Here is a 25,131-nt window from a genome sequence, read left to right on the forward strand (position 1 = left end):
CTAATCTTTAGACATCAAATCTCTATAATTTTTCTACCCTTTCTTTGAATCACCGTCGCGATCAAAATTAATATCGATACAAACTTTTAAATTCTTTTCAAATTTATTGTTTTCCATCCTACCTTTCTATGTCCTTCAGTTTTCTTAACTAACAAAATGATTATTGAAAAAAATAAAATAAAAGTACAACACTATTAATTGTAAATAAGAAAATAAAAAATCTGCTCTACTGCTCTTTTCACAAATCTATAAAATCTCTACCCTTTCTTTTATCATTCAACTTTTCTATTCTACTGAATGAAATCTTACGTCTCGTTTGAATGGACCAATTGATTGCTTTTCATGATAGTAGGTATGAATTTAATTTCATTAGTTTCTTTTTTGTTTCCATTTTTCCAACTGCGTTGAAATTGGTAAGTGCATGCGTTGAAATTGATTGCTTGGAGATAACTTCATTAGGAGGTATTTGACCATTGGCTAGACTACAGTTTATAAAGAAAAGGAGTTAATTACATTATACGTCCCAAATCTATGATTCTCATTTCAAATTTGTCCCTATACTCAATTTTATCCTTAAACTATGACTATCATTCTAATTTAGTCCTCAAAATTTTCATCCCCAAACTGTAATCTTCATTCTAATTTGGTCCCCAAACTTTTTGATTATTTCAATTTTATCCTAAATTATATATATATACACACACACACACACACTAATCGCATCTCTAGTTAATAAAATCATTAGGCCAAGTTATATTATTATATGTTTGAAAAAAATAAAATTTTAGGTTAATCTATGGTTGTGATGGATTACATATTTGGAGGAATTTGAGGATGAAATTGGAAGATCTAAAAGTTTAGTGATTAATTTAGAATGAGATTCATAGTTTGAGGATGAAATTAGAACGTTCAAAGTTTAAGAACTAATTAAGAATGAGAGTCATAGTTTGAGGATGAAATGTAATGTTTAAAAGTTTAAGGATTAATTTAAAATGAGGGTCATAGTTTGGGGACATATGATGCAATTAACTCAAAGAAAAATGAGAAATGACTTAAAAGAGAAATTCAAGAGAGAAAACTTAGGAAAATAAATTTGGTTCTAGAGACGAGAACTATCTAGAAAGTTATAGGGGGAGTATAGCTCTGAATCATGCTTAGGACTAGAAGAATGGTTTGATAAATATTTTAAAAAGTTTTGGGAGGGTTAATGAAAATGTATAACAACTTTGATGGGGCTTAATTAAAAATATTCAAAGTTTTTAAGGCTTAAGGAGAATTTCTAAAAGTTTAAGGGGACTAATTAAAACCTTTTTTTTAAAAAAAAAATTGAGCGTAATGTAGATTTCTCAAAACTTTGGGAGACCATGAGTTAAATTTATTAGGGTAACCTACTTTTTTTAGGCACTTCACTTTTCCCATGTTCTTGTTATGGTCACTTAACTTTTAAAAATTCAATTCTAGCACAAAACTTCTAAACTTGGCTTGTTTTAATCACTCCACCATTTGTAGTCTATTGTCATCACCAAAATGCTGCGTTTTGGACCTTTTTATTTCTGACAATTTCCAAGTACTTTGGCATTCTTCATGTCGATGACAGAAATACTTCTCCATTGCCATTTGACTGCCACTAATCATCGTTTACAACATAACTTGTCCTACTAAAACATTCCTCTTTCTCCCCCTTTTATTTCTTTTCAGTTTGGTTTTCCCTTCGAACTTGACAAAATTAAAATCAAAGCTCAACAGTATCTTGACCCAATCTACAATCTCCAACATCTGATCAACGTAGAACTGAGACATGTTGCTCTCCTCCTCCTTAATCTCTTCATCGTTTGGATTTAGACGAAAATACTATAGGGTCAACAAATCAAAAGAAGTTCAAAAATATGTGTTTGAGAGAAAAGTTTCATTTTTTTGTATATGTATACCAAAAAAAATAAATAACATTGAAGACTTAACGGTTGAGTCATCAAAATAATCGAAATTCAAAAATTTATTGATGAAATTGATAATTTTCAAAGTTGAATGACAAAAACCGAAAAACAAACAAAGTCGAGCTACAAAAAGATAGTGTGCCGAATTTAGTTTTATGCCAAAAAAGAAAGTTGGTCTGAATACTTGCACATAAGAATTGCTGAAATAGATTACTGTATATTAATTTTCTATCATTGACAGACTACAATTTCTAAAGAAAAAATGAGATAGTGACTAATGAAAATTAAGAGAGAAAATGTGGAAAAATGGATTACTTCAAGAGACAGGAACTATGTAGGAAATTCCAGTGATGGAAGTGAAGAATAGATAGTTTTAATTTTTCAACATAAGAGTAATGAGACTTTGAATTCGTATAATTTTATTCTTTTTATATCTATAAAAATATATTGTAATGTTAAAATTCCCTCAATGCATCTGCTCCACCCCAACTCCAGTCAAGGCTGTATATTTATGGACTTATAGTCTTATAATGACCAAGCTTAATCTCCACTCCAAGGTGAGAGAAATTAAGAGAGAATGGGCATTCTTATGGTGTTTTACTTCATGCTCCAGCTACCATGGCTAATACCGGCAGCCGATTCCGATTGCAACGAGATGTGTGGAACTGTTGCTATTCCGTTCCCATTCGGAATCAAAACCGGTTGCTATATCAGTTCGTGGTTTCGAGTCACATGCAACAAAACTGCTAACGGACCAAAGCCTTTCATCAGTAGCATCAATCTAGAGTTACTCGGTAAATTTCGGCCATACGACAAGCTCATCGCGGTCGAAAATCCGGTAACTTATCTAAATTGCGGCAACAAAGGAAGCAACGGCACCACTTCTGCTTCTAGTGTCAACCTAACAGGCAGTCCATTTTTCTTCTCAAGTAGATACAACCGATTCGGGTCAGTAGGTTGTGGCAATTTGGTCTTCGTTTCTCGTGACATTCGAACCGATCGAGTTGTCGGCTCATGCCTGCAACGAAGATGCGGTGACCCGACTTCTAAATCGGGTGGGTGCCATGATGAGTTGATTAAAGAGAATCTCACTTCCTATACGGTAAGCATGATAGGGGTCACTAATCCCAGAAGAATTCAGAGATGCACATCTGCTTTCATGTTTGATTCGAGCATGTTAAAATCATCGGACCTAGATCCTCGTTTTCCCTATGATATAAGCATTGATACCACCAAGGTTCCCGCAACTCTGGAATGGAATCCGATCAAATGTGATTTCAAAGGTAACCTTTCACTATCATCTCTAAGTTAAACTAAAACCTCTTTCTCTCTTTTTTTCGATTTAAAAGTCTTAATTTAATTGTCGAGTGGTTAGTATTTACTTATTGATTTCTGTAGTACTATAATATTTCCAACAATGACGAGTTTTGACCACAAAAACATGATAACCGCCTCAACGATGAGACTGAGATTAAACAAATTAGTGTATATAAATTAAATTTATAATTTACGCACAATACAAAAATTAATGATAAAATTTAGCCATTATTAATTAAACTGCTTTGGTTCTTGCTATGAAGCGGAGCTGTGCCAAGAAGTAAAAGGAGCTGAAAACCAAGGTTACCCACCTCCACAGCTTAAATCGCCAACTCTACCATTACCTTACAAGGATAGCTGTATTGAAAGATGTGGGAATTTCGATATTACATTCCCATTTGGAATTAAAGATGGCTGCTACATGAATCATGCGTTCAGAGTAACTTGCAACCAGACCGTTAAAGGACTAAGACCTTTCATAAGTAGCGTCAATCTGCAGTTATTGGAGATTTCATTTTCCAAACGCACGGCTGTTATCAATAATCCGATAACTTATTCCGGTTGCCTCGACGAAGATCGAGAAACTAATGTGGCGGTTAAACTCAACCTAACAGGCACCCCCTTTCTCTTCTCAGATGTCTTCAACAGATTCGTGTCTTTTGGTTGCGGATGTGCTACGTTTCTTAGTAATTCAACTGATGATAGTCCCGATGGTTATTGTCTGCAACCCCGTTGTGGCAATAATGTGACTTCCGAAATGAGCTGCTCTTCGGGTATTCCTTCGGGTCTTAGTTCCTTTGCGGTAACCGTGACACCGATTTATCCTAGTAACGGTAGCAACAGATCATGCGGATCCGCTTTCGTTGTCGACGAACGTTACATCGATTCGGTAGAGAAGATGATCCCATACCACAATGTCACGAAGAATCGGAGTTTGTTGCACGTTCCCACGACACTGCAATGGGGAACACAAAAACGAGGGCTGTGTGAGTTGAGAGAAGGTTCAGACATCTTTTGTCGCTCCGACGGTGAATACTGTTGGACGAGCTTAGGTCAAACACATCTATGTGTTTGCACTTCGGATCCCTATGTTGATTCTAATGATGTATGCCAAGGTATCGTCATTTTTATATTTTTACCATGATATTTCTGTGATAGCATGCATTATATTAGATCTAACTCTTTTTTATACATTTCATAAATGGTAGAATCAGGAAAATGTCGAGATTTGAAATATAAGCACTGTTATATGCTTTGCTTGAATACTACTCCTGGAAACAACTGTTCATCGTCTTGTCCTGTTGGATATGAATATATCAAAGACATGTGCAGGCCCATAAGTCCAAGAATCGTCACAAAAGAACCTAAAAGCTCACACATTCTGCCGATCATAGTAGGTATGCATTAATATTTATTTTATATATAAATAAATATTAATTTAAAAATTTACCTTTTTGCTATAGTAAATTATGTTTATCATACAATATAGGTTGCAGCACCAGCATTGGGACAATATTTGTGCTACTCAGTACATGGTATTTTTACAAACTTTTAGCAAAAAGAAACAAAATCAAGCTAAAGCAGAAATACTTTAAAAAGAATGGAGGCTTATTGCTGCAACAACGATTGTCCAACAATGAAGAAGGCAATGTTGAGAAGATAAAGTTGTTCTCTTCAAAGGAATTGGAAAAGGCAACAGATTATTATAACGAGAACCGAGTTCTGGGTCGAGGTGGCCAAGGAATTGTTTATAAAGGAATGTTAACAGATGGAAGCATTGTAGCAATTAAAAGGTGTAAACTGGTGGGAGGGAATGTATTTGACGAAACGAAGCTTCAACAATTCATTAATGAAGTGATGATTTGCTCACAAATTAATCACAGGAATGTGGTCAAGCTTTTAGGATGTTGCCTAGAGACACAAGTCCCTTTACTGGTGTATGAGTTCGTCCCAAACGGGACCCTCTATCACCTCATACATGAGCCAAATGAAGATTTCCCATTGACTTGGGAAATGCGTTTACGAATAGCGATTGAAATTGCAAATGCTTTGTCCTACTTGCATTCAGCTGCATCTGTCTCTATTTACCATCGAGACATCAAATCTAGCAACATACTTTTGGATGATAAATACAGAGCAAAAGTGTCGGATTTCGGAACTTCGAGATCAGTCGCACTTGAGCAAACTCATCTTACTACTAGAGTTCAAGGAACGTTCGGATATTTGGATCCTGAATATTTTCGATCGAGCAAATTTACAGAAAAGAGTGATGTTTATAGTTTCGGGGTTGTCCTTGTTGAACTTTTGACGGGACAAAAACCCATCTCTTCAAGCCAATCAGAGGAAGTGGTGAGAAGCTTGGTTAACTATTTTCTACTATCAATGAAGGACAATTTCTTACTCGACCTTGTGGATACATTGGTAATGAATGATGGTCCGAAAGAAGAGATTATAGCAGTTGCTAAGCTATCAAAAAGATGCCTCAATCTCAATGGAAAGAAAAGACCTACAATGAAACAAGTTGCGTTGGAGCTGGAATGGATTAGATCGTCAAAAGAAGCCATTGCCATTCGACAAAGTTTAGATGAACATTCTGACACAGATGGTATGATCGAAGCTTCTGATATTGCATCTTGTTCAACGTCTGGTTCGATTCTAAATGATAGTGTTACTTTGTCATTAGATGCATAGTTCCTCTTAATTTCACACCCATTAGGGAAAATAACTTCTTTAGTCCCTCAACGTTTTTTGTGTTTTTGTTTTGCTTACTCAATTTTGTCACTAGACTTTCGAATTTTATTTGTTTTGGTCACCTGTTCGTTGTTAAGTGTCTAACCATGTTTAGTTTTTCTTGAAGAATTTTTTAGGAAAAAAATCAAAGCTTTCCTCTTAAACTCATATTTTTGAACTTCCTTCAGTTCATCATGTCAGAGTTAGGGATGGCAGTTTAACTTGAAGTTGACGGGTTCTGACCCAACCCGATCTAATAGGGGGGATTTTTTAAAAAAAAATTCGGGTTCGGGTCGAGTCAGGTCATATTTTTTTTCTAAAGGTGAGGTCGGGTTCGGGTTCGGGTGGAGAGTGGAAAAAACTCCGACCCGAGGATAATGATGTAATTTCCTTAAAAAATTATTATTATTTTTAATTAGGTCCTTATTTTTTATCGGATCGGGTTGGATTTATACTCTAAAAAAATCAATTCGGGTCGAAGTCGGGTGAATGATATATATTTTTAGGGTTGGGTTAGGTTGAATGATGGGTATAAAATTTTTGGGTCGGGTCAGGTTCGAGTGGAAGAAACCTATTTTCGGGTCGGGTCGAGTTGATCAAAAACCTGACCCTAACAGGACCCGTTGCCATCCCTAGTCAGAGTAGTTTCTTTCAAATTCAAATAGTAGAAGGTCAAGAAAAAGAAGAAAACCAATATATAATTTGATTCCATATTGATGAGATGTTAGAGACAACATATGAAATGGAGATGAGTCGATACTTTAAGTTAAATTTTGTTAATTTTGAGGAAAACTAAATTAAGAGAAGAAAGAGGGGAGAAAGAAGAATCCTGATATGATCTTAATCAGCCCCAACTTTCTTCTTGATTTGATCACATTATTGAAGTTCACCAAGATTGATTCAAAGGGAGTTATACCTTAATTCATCCTCTACTTGCTCATTTATGCACTATATCTTATCATATGTTTACATTTGCCTCTTAGGATATGCTTATCATATGTTCATCATTCGTTATGTTCAATGATATGCATTGATGTGATCTCATTCGACAAGGACCCGAAAGAATTACCTAGTGAACCTATGACACAAACTATGGCAAGGAAATTCCAAGCAACCATGGAAAGCTTGATTTGTCGAGAATGGGACATAAGGAAGGAGACACTAAGTTTAAGGGAGGACTTCCGTCTTTTACTTGTCCATGAATTTGCATGAGTGTTAAGAAATTTGCATAACATTATAAATTTGCATGAATTCCAAGAAGCCATGGAAAGCTTGATTTGTCAAGATTGGAACGTGAGGAAAGGGACACTATATTTGAGGGATGACATCCATCTTTTACTTGTGCATTAATTTACATGAGTGTTAATAAATTTGCATGACATAAAGTTGCATAAATAAATACACATGCTACTTCATTTAAGCATGAGTTCTAAATATTTGCATGACATGTTTGTTTTTTAATTTGTTTTAAAGCTTGAATGTGTACTCTATTGTGTCACGGTGCATGATGGGAGATGAATAGTCACATTAAGTGCAAGAACATCAGTCAGTTTATCTTCCATTTCTGGATATGATACACACAAATTTGAGTTATGAAATCAATTGGATATTATTTCTCTATCTCATAGCTTTTCAACGCCTTTTGAATCACATCAACCCAATAACAGGAGCTTGAGATATGTCATTTTACTGAAGACAGTACAGGCTGAAATTTCATTATGGGAAATACATGCATGGGAGACAAGTAAATAATGTCCATCATTATCATCCATTTGGAGAGGTTGTTCGAATTATTTATGGAGACAAGTCTTCAATTCATCCTTAAAAGCTATCTTTATCACTCATTTGAAGGTCCATTCGAATTCTATAAGGAGTCAAACTTTCAAGACCAGACACACAATAAAAGCTTCTTTATGACATTCAAGAGTGATGAATGGCTTGAATATGAGCATGGAATAGCAAGAGACACTCCCCTTTTGATCGCATAAGTGTCTACATATATTCAATGTCCACATTCATCTTCCATTCTTTTTATAAGTGAGCAACCAAGGAAGTTCAAAAGTCTTCATTCCCCTCGGGCGAAATTAAGTCTTAATTCAGCCTCAAAAATGTCCAAATTCATCTTAGGCTATATATATTTTCAATCACTTCGAGAGAAGAGAAGAAACATTTAATTTATGAGCTTTCATTATCATTATGATGAAGAAATTATCTCTTTTTGTAAGACTCTTCATATTCAGTCTATGAGTGCTATAAATAGGCATCTTATTCTATTGTGAGACACAATTCGATATATATATATATATATATATATATATATATAATTCTTTGTGAGTTGTTTTCTTTACACTACAACAAATTTGTTTATTTATGGCATTTGAAATATCGTCACTGAAATTCACATTTATGTCACTTTTATATTTTGTGACGTAAAATTTAATGTCACGACGAACATCACGCTAGATGTGTCACTAAATGTCAAATATGACGATGTATATATTTTCGTCACGTATTATTAAATACATAGTGACGTTAATGTATTACGTCACCTTAGAAATTATATTCAGTGACAATTAATTATGTCATAAAATAATATAAAGTTTTGTCACTATTTATTAATATCGTCACTAATAATATAATAATTTTATTGTATTAATGACAAAAAATATTGTTATAATTTTTTTTATAATAAATAAAAAGCGTAAAATTACAATAAATGCCTAAATTTTTTAGTAATTACAATATACAACACAACTTTTTATAAATCACATTTAAGGACAAAACTTTTATAAATTACACTAAAGGATAAAATATTTTAGTAAAAGGACAAAACTTTACATAAATTAAAATTAAGGACAAAATATTTTATAAATTAAAATTAAGGTTAAAACCTTTTATAAATTATAATAGAGGCCACAACTTTTTATAAATTACATTAAAGGAGAGGTTCACATAAATTACAATAATAATATACATCTTTTACAAATGACAATAATGACCCATGATAAAGTTGCAACTTTATCTACTAACCATGCGACCACAATAAACCTTCTTAACGAGGCAATCACCAACAGAGGGCAAATCATTCTTGGTCTTTAGTCAACAGCTTTCAAGCCTATGTAACATGCATTGCAGGAACTCATGAGCATCTTCCAGTTGATATCTCTGGAAAATGATACAATGCCTAGGTCCATGAGAGTCAAGAATCACAATTATGAACACACTTCATTTCTGTATTTTTCTAGTCACTCTCCATACTTGAAATACACCTTTCCAAGCACATCAAATATAATCTAAAAATGACCAAAATACTAAAGAAATAAAGTGACCAAAATTTAATTCATTCTAATCAGAAACAATGCTTATCTAATTATGAAACCAATAATTAGATACTGTTCAATTTGTAAAATCTTTTGTGAGGCGATACAACTCTTGATGAATACAATGAAAGTTCAATGTGATGACGAAGAGCACAAAGTAAACAAAAACCCTCATTACCACCTGGCAATTCAAACAGAAACAAAAACCCACGAATTTCCCCATATAGAAAATCTAGAGCCAGAAGATTTGAATTCAATCACCCTGACCATACCCAAAACCCACGATCGAGTTAAATCCAATTCCACCAGATTCAAAGAAAATAAGAAGTTTGAGAAGGGAAAATGGGGAGAAAACGAAGTCAAAAGGGAGAGAAGAGGGAAAGCTTACCTTATCGGGTTCTTAAGTTGGTGACGGTTGGAGCATTCGCCGGTGAATTGAAATGGTAGATAAGGAGCCTAAGTCAAAAAGAGGAACAATGCGTGATTTCAATCCTATCCGACGATGAACAACGTGGATCCAACAAGTGAAGAGACTAATGCTCCAATCTAGTTTTGCTTGTTCTTATTCATGTTTCGGAAGATTCGTTCGGATGGAAGAGAAGAGAACGCGTTGTGGGTTATTTTGATACAAAGTATCGCCAGTAAAGTCACCGTAGCACAGCGGCGAGGGCTTAAAAGCATCGGCAGCTAGGGTTGGATGTTGAGAGAATTTTATTTTTCTTAGTTTGACATGAGGAAATATAGAGGAGCAAAAGAGGACGGACACCCGCGTTGCTATGCAACCTTTAGGATTATATTAATTTTGGTCCCCCAGCTTTATTATTTTTGTCTTAATTCTATCATTTTCAGTCAAATTTATTTTCTATTGCAACCCAATTAATTTTTCTTTTACATATTGGTCCTTACATTAATGTGTTTTTATTTTTTTATTTTTTTTATCTTATTTAATTATTGTTATTATAACTATTTTATTTTCACTCACACATTATTTTTCTTTTTTATAGTGTCAATTTTATGGATTAATATATTTTTATCTCTTTTTTTTATTTCATTTCATTTGATTTTGGTATAATTACTAGTATCCGATCTATTGATCGACTGATTCAGATCGGTCGTTAGGATTCAAACCCTTGACCTTGCTTAAGGGATCTAGTGCCTCATTTCACTAGATTTTGGGGAACAACATATTTAATTATTTTAATATCAAAAAATTATTTTAATCTCGTTTTTGGGGCACAACATTAATTATCTTATTAGCACTCGTCTTTAACATGATCAACTAAAGATTATTTTTTAACAGTAAAAGAGATCTTAAACATATAAATACATATACATATATGTATTAACAAAAAAAATCTTATATATATATATAATACATAAATTTTAAAAATTAAGAAAACATTTAAATTAGTGACATATCTAAGATGTCACTAAAATGTTTTCAACAATTTTCTTTTGTTAATTCATGGTGTCAAATATTAAGTGACACGTCATGATGTCTTTTAAAATTGTTATATAAAAGACAAGAGATTGTGACAAATCATTGCTTTTGTTATGTTAAACCTATTTGTGGCACAAAAAAAACATTATATTTTATATCTTAAAATATATGACAAATTAAATTGTCACAAAATACAACCTATAAGTGACAAATATGCAATGTCACTAATTTAAATAATATCATCATAATAATAAACCGTCACTAATAGTTATATCTTATTGGAGACAATTTTATAATGTCATCATTTTATCTAAACTTCATTAAAATGTTTCCCACCAAAAAAATTTGGAGGCAAATTTTGGCTCCAAACATATAATGACAAAAATCAATGACAATTTTTAAAATTTTCATAAAAAATATATCATGAATCACTAAATGTGACGAAAACGAAAAAAATGTTATATTTATAGTATATTTTGTGACGTTATTTGTAACGTCATATAGAAATTTCGTCATAAATTTGTTGTATTAATAGTTCTTTTTTAATAACTTTATAGGCTTCAAGTTGTTCTTGAGGCATTCATCCATTCCATTCTTTTATATTGTTGGTTCCTAGCTCTTTATAACTAGAGGGTCACAATCCATACCTGACCACTTCAAAATCCATCTTGTTATATTGTTGGTTCCTAATTTTTATATAACTAGCTGGTCACAATCCATTCCTACATATCCCGCGCCTATATCAACCATTACCTTCATCATTTTTCCTTTCATAAAACCACAACTTCCATCACTTTCCATAACTCATCCTATTCACAACAACCCTCGTATTTTCACTTCTTTATTCATCATTTTCATATCCATAAATATCTCTCCTTCATCATATTACAGGTTTCAGTTTCAAATTACAAGTATTCAAGATCCATCGCTTACTAGAACCACAATCAAGCAACATCATATGATTAGGTAACATCACAACCAGATTCATATAAAATATTATGGCACCAATGACATCGCAAACAATGATCAGTAGCGGTATAATGACAATGATGAAAGATTTCGACCTTAAGAAAAAATATTAAGACTTAAAGAAAATGTTATAAACCAAAAAACCCTAAAAACACAATATTTTGGTGTTGACGTGAGGCATTTTTTTGACAGTGATCAAAATAAGAAATTTAAAAGTTCGGTGATGAATCTAAAATTTTATAAAGTTGAATCAACAGAAGGAAAAAAACACCGACAAAGTAGGGTAAACTTCTTTTTTAGTCTTTCAATTTACATGTGTTTCAATTTTGGACCCTAAATATTGAAAAATTATTTCATGGACCCGACTCACCACGTCGTCTATGATCCTAGTGAATGATAGCCACAAAGTTTAAAATAACTTCCAAATAACCACCACCTTTTATTTACACGTAGGAAAAAAGATGGATATTTACCTTGGAAAAATGATGTGGAAAAATGTTATCGGTTTGGACCACATATGACGTGGTGAGTTGGGATTATCTAATAATTTCTACTAAACATTATTCCTTTAGTGTGTTTTCTTCTTCGTTATTTCTCATGTAGTTTAACTTGTCTTTCTGTAATTCAGTCAAATATAATAAAATTGTAATGTTTTATTGTTAAATAATTCTTAAATTTATTCTTACATGTTCATCAAGTTCATTTACTGAACCTTTCCCAATCCACAATAAGAAAATTTACAGACATGGATGACTGAAAGAGACCACACTTTGTCAGAACGAATTCACAAAGAGCACAATGATAAACAAAACCCCAAGATTTCCCACCACACGAATCACACAAGTAATGGTGACAATAGTGTTGATGGATGAATTGTTGTGAGTTAGTTAGGTGGTTATAAATCAGTTAAGTTGTTGTAAATAGTTATTTTATCAGTTGAGGTTTGGTAGTTTTGTATATATATATATATATATATATATATGATGTAGTTTTGTGTTAAATCAATATACTGGAAGTATTTTTTCATATGAGTAGTTATCTTTTCCAAGTTTTAACATGGCATCAAAGTTAGGTCTTGATCCATTCCTTTTTGGGCTTTTTCTATTTCGGCCTGTTTTGTTTCTGTTTTTTGTTTTCGTTTTTCACAATTCTAATTGCTTTGTTTTTTCCTCAATTTTTTCTGGTTCTTGCCCTAATTTTTTTCACCTTCAATCGTTCTTTTGATCATGCCTGTTGCTGATAAAATGATTGATTTCGCTCAGGTTTTGTATCTTCATCTGTGGGATATGTCTGATCTCATGTTTGTTTCTCAGTCGTTGACTGGTTTGGACAATTACAACGTTTGAAGTAATTCCATGAAGATTGCACTAATGGCTAAGAATAAGTTGGGATTTTTGGATGGTTCTTGTCAGCGCGATGCTTATCCTGAGGCTTTACAGTTGCAATGGGATCGTTGTAATGCGGTGATGTTATCCTGACTTCTTAATGTCATTAGCAAGGAGTTATCAGCTAGTATAGTTTTTTGCGACTAGTGCTGCGAGCATCTGGAAGGATTTGCAGAAGCGGTTTGGTAAGGTTAATGGGTCTCGGCTCTATTTTTTGCATAGAGAGATTGCTACTTTTTCTTATGGAGAATTTATTATTTCAGATTTTTTTCTCGAAACTTCGAATGATTTGGGATGAATACGAAACCCTAGTCTCTTTTTTCATCTTGTGCTTGTGAAGTCTCGCAGTTGAATCTGCATCATTTGGTTCAACAAAAACCTTTTCAGTTTTTCATGGGTTTAAATGAGTCATATTCGACGTTGCAAAGCCAGATTTTATTGATGCAACCATGAGGTTCGGTTACACAAGCTTATTCGATGATTCTCCAAGAAGAGTCTCAACATTCACAACTTTTTGTTCTTGTTGCTCCTAGCTCAATAGTTTTATTCTCTAATTCTGTTGGCACCTTTGATCATCGTCATTTCACTGGTTCTTGTGATTTTTTTAAGATCAGGGGGCATAAAAAGGAACAATGCTATTGTTTGATTGGGTTCCCACCTGGTTACAAGTTCACAAAGAAGAAAGGAGATGTGGCAAATTCAAGTGTTTTTTTGGAATCTGAGGACACCTCAAAATCTCTTGGTGCTTCTCCTATAGCGCCGACGTTTACCACAGAGCATTATAATCAAATTTTGCTTCTATTGAATAAATCTCCTTCCGTTGATTCGGCTGCTAATCTCGTGGGTATTGTTCATTCCAATTCATTTAAGTACAATGGTTTTTCTTATTGTATTATTGACTTATTCTATCCGATTTTAAGAGCTTGATTCAGCCGGTTTCATGTGCTTCTCTTTCTCGATTGGTTCATCTCCCTGATGGCAATGTTGTGCATGTTACCCATATTGGTTCATGTTTTTTTTCCTGACTAAATGATTCACGGTGTTCTGTTTGTGCCAAATTTTAGTCATAACTTACTTTCTGTTTCTAAAATTACACATGATCTTAACTGTTTTTCACTTTCTATCCTGCTTTTTTCTTCTTCAGGATCTCTCCACTGGAAAGATGAAGGGGATTGGTAGGGAAGCGCATGTTTTGTACTACTTTGAGCCCTCCCATGGTGTAGGCCCTCCGTCCTCTCCATCTTTGTTGTTTGGTTATCATAAGTCTAGTATTTCCTTGAATGCTTCTTGTTTTCCTGTCAATGCTAGTTCATCTTGTAAGTGGCATGCTCGTTTAGGGCATGCTGCTATTTCAAAGCTTAATAAAATCAATTTTGACGAATCTTTTCCTGATCAACATGATTCTATTCTTAAATGTTCTATTTGTAGATTAGCTAAACAAACACGGTTGCCTTTCCCTGTTAGCACCTCTTGTTTCGATTCTCCATTTCAACTCATTCATATGGACTTATGGGGTCCATATAGGATATCTACACATGGTGGTCATTGTTATTTTCTTACTATAGTTGATGACCACACTAGGATGACCTGGATCTATTTGTTGAAGCATAAGGATGAGACTATCACTTGTATAAAACAATTCTTGGCTTTAGTTCAGAATCAATATTCTGTTACTGTTAAGACAATTAGGTCAGACAATGGGTCTGAATTCTTTAATAAAATTTATTCTTCTTTATTCTCTTCAATGGGTATAATTCACCAAAGTTCTTGTGTTAAAACTCCTCAATAGAATGGGGTTGCTGAAAGGAAGCACAAACATATTTTAGAAGTTGCTAGGGCGCTTAGGTTTCAATCCAAAGTACCTATTAAATTTTAGGGAGAGTGTGTTGCTGCTTCATGTTACTCAATAAATAGGTTACCTTCTTCTGTGCTTAATTGGAAATCTCCTTTTGAAACGCTTTAAAAAAATCACCATCTCTCTCTCATTTGAAAGTTGTTGGCTATTTGTGTTATGTTACTATTACTAAGCCTGCTGATAAGTTTTTACCTAGGTCAGTACCTATTGTTTTTGTAGGATATTCCCTTACTAAAAATTGGTATATTCTTTTAAACCTTCAAACAAAGTCTTTCTTTGTAAGCCGCGATGTTATTTTTTATGATGATGTCTTTTCTTTTCAGCTTGCAACCAATAGTACTTCTCCTATGTTTCCATCTCATCATTTTGTTCTAGACTCAGAGTTTTTGGAGCTTCATTTTCCACCAATGCCTTAACCACAGTCACCTTATTTGTCAGAACTAGTGTTGCCTTCTACCAATCCACTAACACCTGTGTCAAAACCACACATTGTTGATCTATCAAAATCTGGTCCTTTAGATTTTGGCCCTTCTGAACATGTTCCGATTACTTCAACAGATGATCAAGGTCAGAGGATTGTTCCTGTTAGAGTTTATTCTAGGTTGTCTAGGCCTCCTACTTGGCTTAATGATTACATTTATTCTTGTACTACTCTTCAAAGGTATCCTATTTCAAATCACATTTCTTATTCTCATCTTTCTTCTCATACTCAAAACTTTGTCTCTTCTATTTCCACTTTTTCTGAACCACATACCTATGATGAAGCCAAATCTGATCTCCAATGGGTCAAAGCCATGCAGGATGAAATTCGAGCTCTTGAGTTGAATATGACTTGGTTTTTGATACCTTTGCCACATGGGAAGGCTTTCATTAGGTGTAAACGAGTTTTTGAATTAAATATAAGGCATCTGGTGAAGTTGAGAGGTTTAAAGCTAGACTTGTGCAAAGGGGTATAACCAGAAGGAAGGCATTGATTTTGTGGACATTTTTTCTCCTGTTGCTAAGCTCACTACAGTTAGATTTGTCTTAGCTCTTGCTGCAATCTTTGGCTGGTCCTTATGGCAAATGGATTTCCACAATGCCTTCTTGCAAGGTGATTTGTTTGAAGAAGTCTATATGGAGTTGCCTCAAAGCTTTTGTAGCCAGGGCGAGAATTTTGCATGTAGGCTACAAAAGTCCTTGTATGGCTTGAAACAGGCCTCAAGGCTTTGTTAAACAATATGAATATTTTATAACTATTATAAAATAATTATTAAACTTATCAAATTATTATAAGATGATAATTATGTTGTAAAAGAGTAATGAACATTGATAAGTTTATAGAAAATTTTATAACAATTCAATAAGTTCGGTGACCCTTTTGTAATAATTTGATAAAGTCTAATGATTATTTTGTAATTATTTTATAACTTTAAAAACTCTAGTCACAAAAAATATTTTAAAATAATTTAACATTATTTATGTATTTTATTTATTAAAAAAATATTAAAATGTTCCACCTATTTTGCACCGAGTACAACAACTCAATGACGATTCAAGTACCCAATACATCCCCAAGATGGGTACAATTTGGGACGTGGGACGTCCCATATTAAAAGGATAAGACTATAATCAGTTGAATACACCAGAAAGATTTCTGAGGACTTATTAAGGTCGACGTTTGATCTTCACATGTGTTTCTAGGGTTATTTTTTAGTTTTAACTTAAAAAATAATAAAAATGATTTTGAATAAAATATTAAAGTTAATTCTAAAGTCTAGATCAACTAACTTATGGTGAATTTTTCGATGGGATCCAAGTATTTCTGGATTAAAATGTCTTATTACGTATGAATCATGTTTCAGTTATCTTTCTAATGTACTTTTACAAAGATAGTGCAAGCAAAAAACTAGATACAAATTTAATACATGATTTTATAGTAATTATGAAAGTTTAAATTTTTTTATATTTATCGTATCCTTTTCAAACTCATACAATATAATTTTGAAAATTATTATTTAACGTCTATATTTATTCTCGTATTCATATCAGTGCAACATAGTGTTCAACTAACAAATTTTTCACAATAAGCTCAAAATTAAATGAAAAAGAAAATGAAATTATATTAATAACAAAGGGCATGGTGACAGATATAAAACGTTGAAGGAATACAGCAATCAAGGAAATGGGGAATCTGTTTAGTTGAGTAGGTCTGGGTTTTTATTAAAACCTTCATCTCTCTTCCTCTTTTCATTTGCTGAAAATTTATTAACCAAAACACACACAAAAACCCAAAAAAAAAAGGGTTCCATTAAACCATATGAATATTTATGAAAACTCAAGGCCTCGAGGCTTTTCTTCGTTTGACGATTGATGACTTCCACCAAATCCTCTTGCTCTAGGAAGTAAAATAATACATAATCAATAACACTCATCATCTCCAATGATAAATTAAGTAAAAATCATCATCTCCAATGACAAATTTAAGTAAAATCTTATAATTTTACTATAACCAAATTTGGATTTAATTTAGGGTTTCAATTTAACTTATCCAAAACTTGACATTTAGATTACTATTAGAAAACTCATAGCATAAGGATTCGAATATGTAATTAGTTTTCAATTTGAGTGAGAAAAATATTCAATTTTTTTAGAGAAATTTTAAGGTTTAAAGAAGTTTAGAGTTTAACAAGGGTGATAAGACGAACATGACGACATGAATGAAATCTATTAAGCTTTCCTTAATACACCTTATAGTCGGTTGAGAAAACCCTCCAAGGAAGGTTTTCTAATTTGGTTATTTAAACTAATATTAGAAATTGGAACAAATTATATGTCAGAACCCAAATCAGGGGCTAAATTTTTTCTTGAATTAATTCTGGAGATTAAATTGAAGTTTTAGTTAAATTTGTGGACCAAAGTGAGTTTTTAATTTCATTCGAATCAAATTCAGAATACAACAAAAGCTCATAGACCTACAAGATAATTTTTCCATTTTAAAAATGTTGTATTAAAACCCCAAAACCTATGAATTTCTTCTTTTAGGAACCCAAAATCTCTCCCTAAAGTTTCCTCTTTTAGCAACTTTTAGCCAAGAATCTTTAAACGACATTCATCGTTGACCATAAACTTTTTTTACTACATCGCCTGTACCATCATGATCTTTGTGTCATCCGAGTCCACCGGTCTCTGTTTTATACCCGTTGTCGCGACATGTGAAGGGGTGAGGTGAATTGAGTTTCTAACGTAGAACAATCGAGCTCTCTGCCATTCGCTGATGTGATCCAAGCTTGGTAAATGTCTCAAAACCATTTAAAATGAATTATAGAAAATTTTGATAATTTTTTCAATGCCCTGAGCAGCCGTACGTGCCCCTACGCATTGTTGCTGCGTGTAGGGCTTGTCCACCGCTTGGTGGACCTTCTAGAAGCAAGTCAATCCGATCCATTGACCCATTCGACCCAACCCGCCTACTAGTCCAAGCCAACTCCCTTCATCCCAAACTGAACCAAACCAAATTGACCTAACTAAATTAGATAGAATTGATTCAACTGAGTCTAGGCCTGTAAATGAACTGAACGTTCAGCGAACCGTTCATGAACCGTGCGGCGGGAAGTTCGTTTATGTGCGTTTATTTATTAAATGAACGAACATGAACAAGATTTTGTGTTCGTTTAATTAAATGAACGAACATGAACATAGGTCTCGTTCGTTCATTTACGTTCGTGAACGTTCGGTTATGTTCGTTTATATGCGTTTAGTTATGTTCGTTTATGTGCGTTCATTTATGTTTAACCTAATATTCTTAAATCAATTTTGGTGACCAATTTGTATGTATCTTAAAAATATTAATTAATATGATATTTTGATGACCAACTTCATAATTAACCCAATTTTACAGCCTGATTAAGCGGTAATACAAAAAACCCTAAATCTAAAAACAATATTTTCTCAACTCTTCTCCAACCCGTCATTCAGCTGTTCTTGATTCTCAACTCTCCCCACCCTCCACAAATTTCATTTCTGCAACGATTCGACGGAGCTTCAAGTCTTCAACTGCAACGATTCGACAGAGCTTTATCTCTTTCCCTTCTTGAACGTGATTTCATAAGGTAAATAATTTGAATTATTTTTTTGGTCTGTTAATTTTGGGGTGTGAATTTAGGGATTTTTTGTGGCATCTTGAACGATGTGGAACCCCTTGTACGCCGCTATGAACGGTGCATTCGACCAGTCGGTCTTCTCCAGCCCACCCCTCGTTGCCCAGTCATCCGCGTTAGAGTTGCCCTTAGGGAGTCCCAGTCAGATTTGCGCTTATATCCTCTAGTGGGGGAAGAAAGTGGCGTGGTCAGTGGAGCGTTGCTGGATATGGCTGCAATGTTGCGGAGGAATGGAAGGAGGTGAGTCGAGGTATTTGAATTGAAACGAGTCAGACTCAGGCATAAGGAAGATGAGGGACTCGCATGGTAGGAAGGTTCGGGGCTTGGGAAAGATGAAAACTGTGGACTGGGATGGTGGAAGGAGAACAATATTAAATTTAACATTTTGTCAAAAATGGCTGCTGACATATTGGCAATTCCGGTCACTACTGTTGCTTCTGAATCTGCTTTCAATGCTGGTGGGAGGGTTATTGATCCGCATCGATCCTCTTTAGGAACTAAGATGGTAGATATGCTTGTTTGTGGAGCTGATTGGTATCGTCAATACTATGGGTTGGAGAAAATAAAAACAAGGTATTTTTATGTTTTAAGTTTTATTGAATTTGGTTTTACAATGACTAATATTTTTGGTTTTTTGATTTGTTGTAGCAAAACGAAGATATCATACATGTTGAGATTCCTTGAAAATGAGGATGAATGAATTGGTATAACCTCGCTAATTTAGTATATTTTTCATCTTTTGTTATAACTCCTTTAATTTAATATAATTTTATTTGTTTGATTTTGATCAGGATGGATGATGAATTAACGACTGATTATGAATGCAAGTTGAATATGTTACGAATATTATTGAAGTTGTTTGGATTTCAAGAATATTATTTTGTTGAACAAATTAACTTTAAGACTTTATTATATTGATATAGCTTACTTATGATTTATGTATATTTTTGTCGTGTTCGAACAAATTAATTCTAAAGTTGTGTGAATCATTTAATATCTTTAAAAGATTGATCGAAATATCTGATATCTTCAAACATTTCATCACTGCTAATCAGCTCTTACGCTATTATCACTGTAGATTTGGTTGATTTGCATTGTCGACTATTTTGCATGAAAGAACAATGGAAGGTAGGGTCTCCAACGTTTATGTTCGTTTATGTTCGTGTTCATTTATGTTCGTGTTCGTTTATGTTTGTGTTCGTTTATGTTCGTTTATTTATTAAATGAACGAACATGAACAAGCTATATTCCTTAATGAACGAACATGAACAAAAAAAATTTTGTTCGTTTATGTTCGTGTTCGTTTATGTTCGCTTATTTATTAAATGAACGAACATGAACATACATCCGTTCGTGTGCGTTCGGTTCGTTTATAGGCCTAACTGAGTCGAGCCACGCCAAGCCGAGTCATCATTTGTTGTTGACTATAGTCGTTGACTGTTGATTGTTGACCGATGTTGACTTTCTAAAAACTCAATTTTGATGTTTTTTGACATCTTGAGTCTGATTTTGAGGTTTATTTCACCAAATTCTAACTCGAAAGTCTCAAAATAAGCCTGTTAATCCAAAAATGCTTAATATCTTTAGGTGAAATAAACCTCAAAATATACCTAAGAATCAAAATAAACCTCAAAAAAGAGTACAAGCACCTAAGAAAGAAAATAATTTATACAAGCACCTAAGAATCAAACTAGAAAGCTCTAGTCTCGATAAATGAACGAGATGGAAAAGAGAGTTGAATGGGAGATTATTATTAGGGTTTTTGAGGAATTTAGGTTTGATAGGAATTGATCAAAGAGAATAAGATTAAGATAATAAAGTTATAGTAAGAAAATAAAAGATGACAAATAATATAATAAGATAGGGATACTTAGCCAAAATTAGGGTTTTGGTGGTGATGGGCGATCGTTGTGATTTGGCGATGATGATGGAGTTGTGGAAGATGAAAATATATGGATAACTATCATATCCTAGCCGCAATGAAAAAGCAAACTTGATAAATGGTTCTAACCAACCCTCCTAATCTAAATGAAGAAGGAAACATGAGTGTGAAGATTGATCTCCCTCATAACAATTTGAAAGAACACGAGGTTGAAGAAGCTTCGAAGGCACAAGATAATCAACACTTGCAAAAATGTACTCACATTGTATTATTTTTCAAAAAAAAAGTGTTTATAATTGTGGGAGGAGCCTACTTTATATAGGGTGAAGGAGTCCTCATTGTAGTATGACTAATACTTGAAAATAAAAATAAAAATAACAATATTATCCTAATTCCTAATAATAATAAACTAAATATAATTATTTTAACTCTATTTTAATTCCTAATAAAATAATAAATATAATCCTAAAAGATAATGCATCATCCTATATTAAATTATATTATAAATAATCAACAAAAATATTGGAAATTCATAATAATTACAAAATCTTGTATTAATTCCATATATGAATTTTGGCATGCATTGCCTTCACTAAAATGAGTGTATATTGAGTTTATGATATCAAATTGATGCGATTTAAGAACCATTAGAAAGCTAAGAGACAAGTTGTCGTAACTCCACAAGACATTTTGACCAAATAACATCATTATACCATTCAAAAAGCATTCATAAGTCTGTTGCTCTGTTGTTCTTATTTTCCGAGGCTTGGTCGTGTGGATCAATTGGAAGAGTTAGTCCATCTTCCTTTGATGTGAGACTTTGATGCATGCATCATACTGTTTAGTAGTTTCTTTCTTCATTTGAGTCTGTTATTTATGTTGCAATGATTTTATCTGTTGTATTCTGTTTCATGATTGTTATAGTGTTGTATAAATTATTTTCTTTCTTAGGTGCTTGTACTCTTTTTCCCCAATCAGGTTAGGGGTTTTGATGAGGCTTACACCTAAGAGTAATTTTTCGGCTATCTGACATGCTGATAAAAGAATATATGTATTTTATTCACTAAAAGAGACTTCAACTATGCTTTGAACATGTAAAGGATTTTTGAATACGACATGTGACTACATAAATTTGATCATAAAGTCTAGGTCGGGTCTAGGGGTTACACTTAGTGGTATCAAAGCTGTTGAACTATGTTTCGATATAACAATTTAAGGCAAAATAGTTTTTGGACTTGAATTGAATTTACAAAATGTATTTGGACTTAATTGAATTTATTCAAAATTTACAAAAATAATTCAAAGTTCTTTTAATTTAAAATTGAGCACAAAAATGTTTACATCTTTTATCCTTTTGTAAAGGGGAAAGGTTCTAGCTAATCCCGTGTAAAAGCTAGGGAAAGGTTCTAGTTTAGCCCGGAAAAACTAGGGAATTTGTAAGGTTACTCTTTATCCTCAAAAGAAAGAACAAATTAGTGAATTTGTTGGAAAATCCTTGGTGAGGAGCTAAGGTAGTGGACGTAGACTTTGATTGAGAAAGTCGAACCACTATAAATCGCTGTGCAATTCTCTATCTTTCAATCTCCTTACTCCCTAAACACAAAACCGTTCTGACCCCTATTTTCAAATCATTCCGATTGTCGTTTCGAGCTTCCGAAAATCCTAACAAAAGCGTTTGGTTTGAACACTCATACTGTAGATGAGTCCTAAATACTCTATTTTTAAAAGATGTTTTTTTTATATTTACAAACACCATGTCACCTTATTTTATGAGTTCTAAATAGATTTGATATTTCTTATGCTAATCTAATTTTGGTTTAAATTATTATGTAAAGCCTTATAGATCATTTAGATGAATGCTCGGGTCGTAGGCAGGTCATGGTCGTGGTCATGGTCATGGGTGAGCGACTAGACATTCTGTCTCTATAGACGATCTGATGCTAGTTTGAGATCCTCCTACTCCGCAAGTCCATCCGTCTACTTCCTGTGATAATATGATTACACTTGAGAGAGACCCTCTCATTACTAAGGACGAGCACATTGAGATGGGTGAGGATTCTATTGATAGAGTTTTCTTTTGTATGTTTCAGAGGGCGGCTAGAAATCCTGCTAACATTTCTGCTATTTATATATCATAGTCTCTAATGTCTGCTAGAGTAGTTCTTCTTGACAACATTATTGGTAGACCTCTGACTGATGATGAGTATTGGTTGGAGGATACAGAGAGGACTATGGGTGAGATGGAACTAAGGCCTGAGTAGAAGTTGGAGGGGGCATTAGCCATGCTGAAGAAAGAAGGGTTTAGATGGTGGCATTAAATTTCTAAGAGTGTTTCGCTGAATCAGTTGACATGGGACATTTTTAGGGAAAGTTTTTTGAGTCGCTACATCAGAGAGAGATACTTGTAGGAGCAATATCAGGAGTTTCAGAATTTGTAGTAGGGTGACATGTTTATTATGTATCACGAGATTGAGTTCATCAAAATGAGTCACTATGCTTCTGGGCTTATGGACATCGAGTTGGATTGGTGCTTGAGATTTGAGAATGGCCTGAGATATAAGATTAGGAGTTGAGTTGCTACCCACATAGAGAGGAACTTTGATTCTTCGGTTAAGAAAACCAAGACTGCAGAGGAGATCGAGCGAGTGGATATATAACACAGAAGAGACAGAGATCGAGATTGATTCAGAAGTTTTTATGGTTCTGGTGAATCTTCTGCGCGTCCATCAAGAGAGATAGGGGCAAGTCTTCTTAGAGATGTGGTATGAGTACTAGGCTTGTAGCACCAGCTACTTCGACCTTTCTAACTTCTAGTCATAGTCGTTTTTTTAGAGTATCATCATTTCCCACTTGTAAGCATTGTGGGAGAAATCAATTTGATAAGTGTAGTAAGAAATTGGGTACTTGTTTCAAATATGGATCTATAAACCATTTCTTGAGAGATTGTGTTGAAACATTTTAATATTTCGATATAACAAATTAAGTTAAATGGATTTTAAGATTTTCCAAATGATTTTCTAAAGTATATTCGATATAACTATTCGAATATCAAAACATTACTCCAAATATTTCAAAAATCATTTTTGATCCTTACTTAAGTGTAAAATTAAGTTTTAATCATAAAACAATTTCAAAATAATTTTACAAAGTATTTCGAACCAATTCAAAGCCAAAAATTCCAGATTGCTCAGAGGAAACCGATTCCCCCCATAGGAGGAACCGATTCCCCCCTGAATGGTTTGGCTCTGAGATTTCCAGAATGCTCGGAGGGAACCGATTCCCCCCAAGGGGGTACCGATTCCCCCCTGTTCAACGGTCGAAATATTTGAATTTTACACTTAGGGAACCGATTCCCTATGAGAGGGAACCGATTCCCCCCACGCTCCAAGCTGTTTTATTAAATGTTTTCACACTAAAACGGCTATAATATCTTCTCTAATTATCCCCAACGTTCAGAAGTGATCCAAGGTGTATTTAAGCAAGCTTAGAAGCCATTGATCAACAACAAGAAACATCAAGCAACTAGAATCAAGAGAGAATCAAAGAGAAAGCATCAAACCTCAAGTTTGAGCATTTCAAGCCTATTTTCATTCAATATTCATTTTGCTTTCAAGAACACTTTTTGTGCTCAATTGTATTCATCTTTGAGTGTTCTTTTCTTTGTTCTAGAATTGTGCAAACATCTTACCTTGTGAGGTTTTCTTGTAAGTTTGCAAATTTGTAATCTTCTCTTTGAGAAAAGAGTGTTCTCAAGAGTTGGGGTATACTCTTGAGGGAATTGTAAGGTTATCTCTTTGGCCTCAAAATAAAGAACAAATTAGTGAATTTGTTGGAAAATCCTTAGTATGGATAGCTAAGGTAGTGGACGTAGACTTTGTTTGAGAAAGTCGAACCACTGTAAATCGCTGTGCAATTACTTTCAATTTTCTGCAAAAGCTTCCACAAAATTTTTATTGCCAATTCACCCCCTCTTGGCCAATTTCGTCATTCGATTAACTCAACAGATTGTCCATAGCCAGCTCCTACCGTTTAGACACCAGCTCAACCACCTCCTCATACTCAAAGTACAATTTAGACTCTAGTTGGGGTGAGTTATTAGAGCGCATCTAGGTTTACTAATAGAGCCTGACCTTCTCATAGTAGGGGTTCAGATCAGACT

At 33.8% G+C, this 25,131-nt stretch overlaps 2 protein-coding genes and 1 long non-coding RNA gene across 3 annotated transcripts; 2 read left to right on the top strand and 1 right to left on the bottom strand.

Moving 5' to 3' along the window:
- The first annotated feature begins 2,511 nt into the window (after positions 1-2,511).
- Positions 2,512-5,942, top strand: LOC120133668 (wall-associated receptor kinase-like 1). The gene is made up of 4 exons (XM_039150209.1): positions 2,512-3,217; positions 3,515-4,366; positions 4,460-4,648; positions 4,741-5,942. The coding sequence occupies exons 1-4, from the start codon at positions 2,512-2,514 to the stop codon at positions 5,940-5,942; spliced, it is 2,949 nt and encodes a 982-aa protein (XP_039006140.1).
- A 3,082-nt stretch (positions 5,943-9,024) lies between these two features.
- On the bottom strand, positions 9,025-10,052 carry LOC120133627. Its single transcript, XR_005517116.1, has 3 exons — positions 9,690-10,052; positions 9,375-9,563; positions 9,025-9,165 (listed from the first exon to the last, which is right to left on the bottom strand). It is a non-coding gene; the product is annotated as an uncharacterized LOC120133627 (long non-coding RNA).
- Positions 10,053-12,916: 2,864 nt separating this feature from the next.
- Positions 12,917-14,468, top strand: LOC120133619. The gene is made up of 2 exons (XM_039150174.1): positions 12,917-13,940; positions 14,241-14,468. The coding sequence occupies exons 1-2, from the start codon at positions 13,574-13,576 to the stop codon at positions 14,273-14,275; spliced, it is 402 nt and encodes a 133-aa protein (XP_039006105.1). The 5' UTR covers positions 12,917-13,573; the 3' UTR covers positions 14,276-14,468.
- The last annotated feature ends 10,663 nt before the right edge of the window (positions 14,469-25,131 follow it).

Source organism: Hibiscus syriacus, unplaced genomic scaffold (genome assembly GCF_006381635.1).
Source record: "Hibiscus syriacus cultivar Baekdansim isolate YM2019G1 unplaced genomic scaffold, ASM638163v2 tig00110584_pilon, whole genome shotgun sequence".
NCBI lineage: Eukaryota > Viridiplantae > Streptophyta > Magnoliopsida > Malvales > Malvaceae > Hibiscus > Hibiscus syriacus.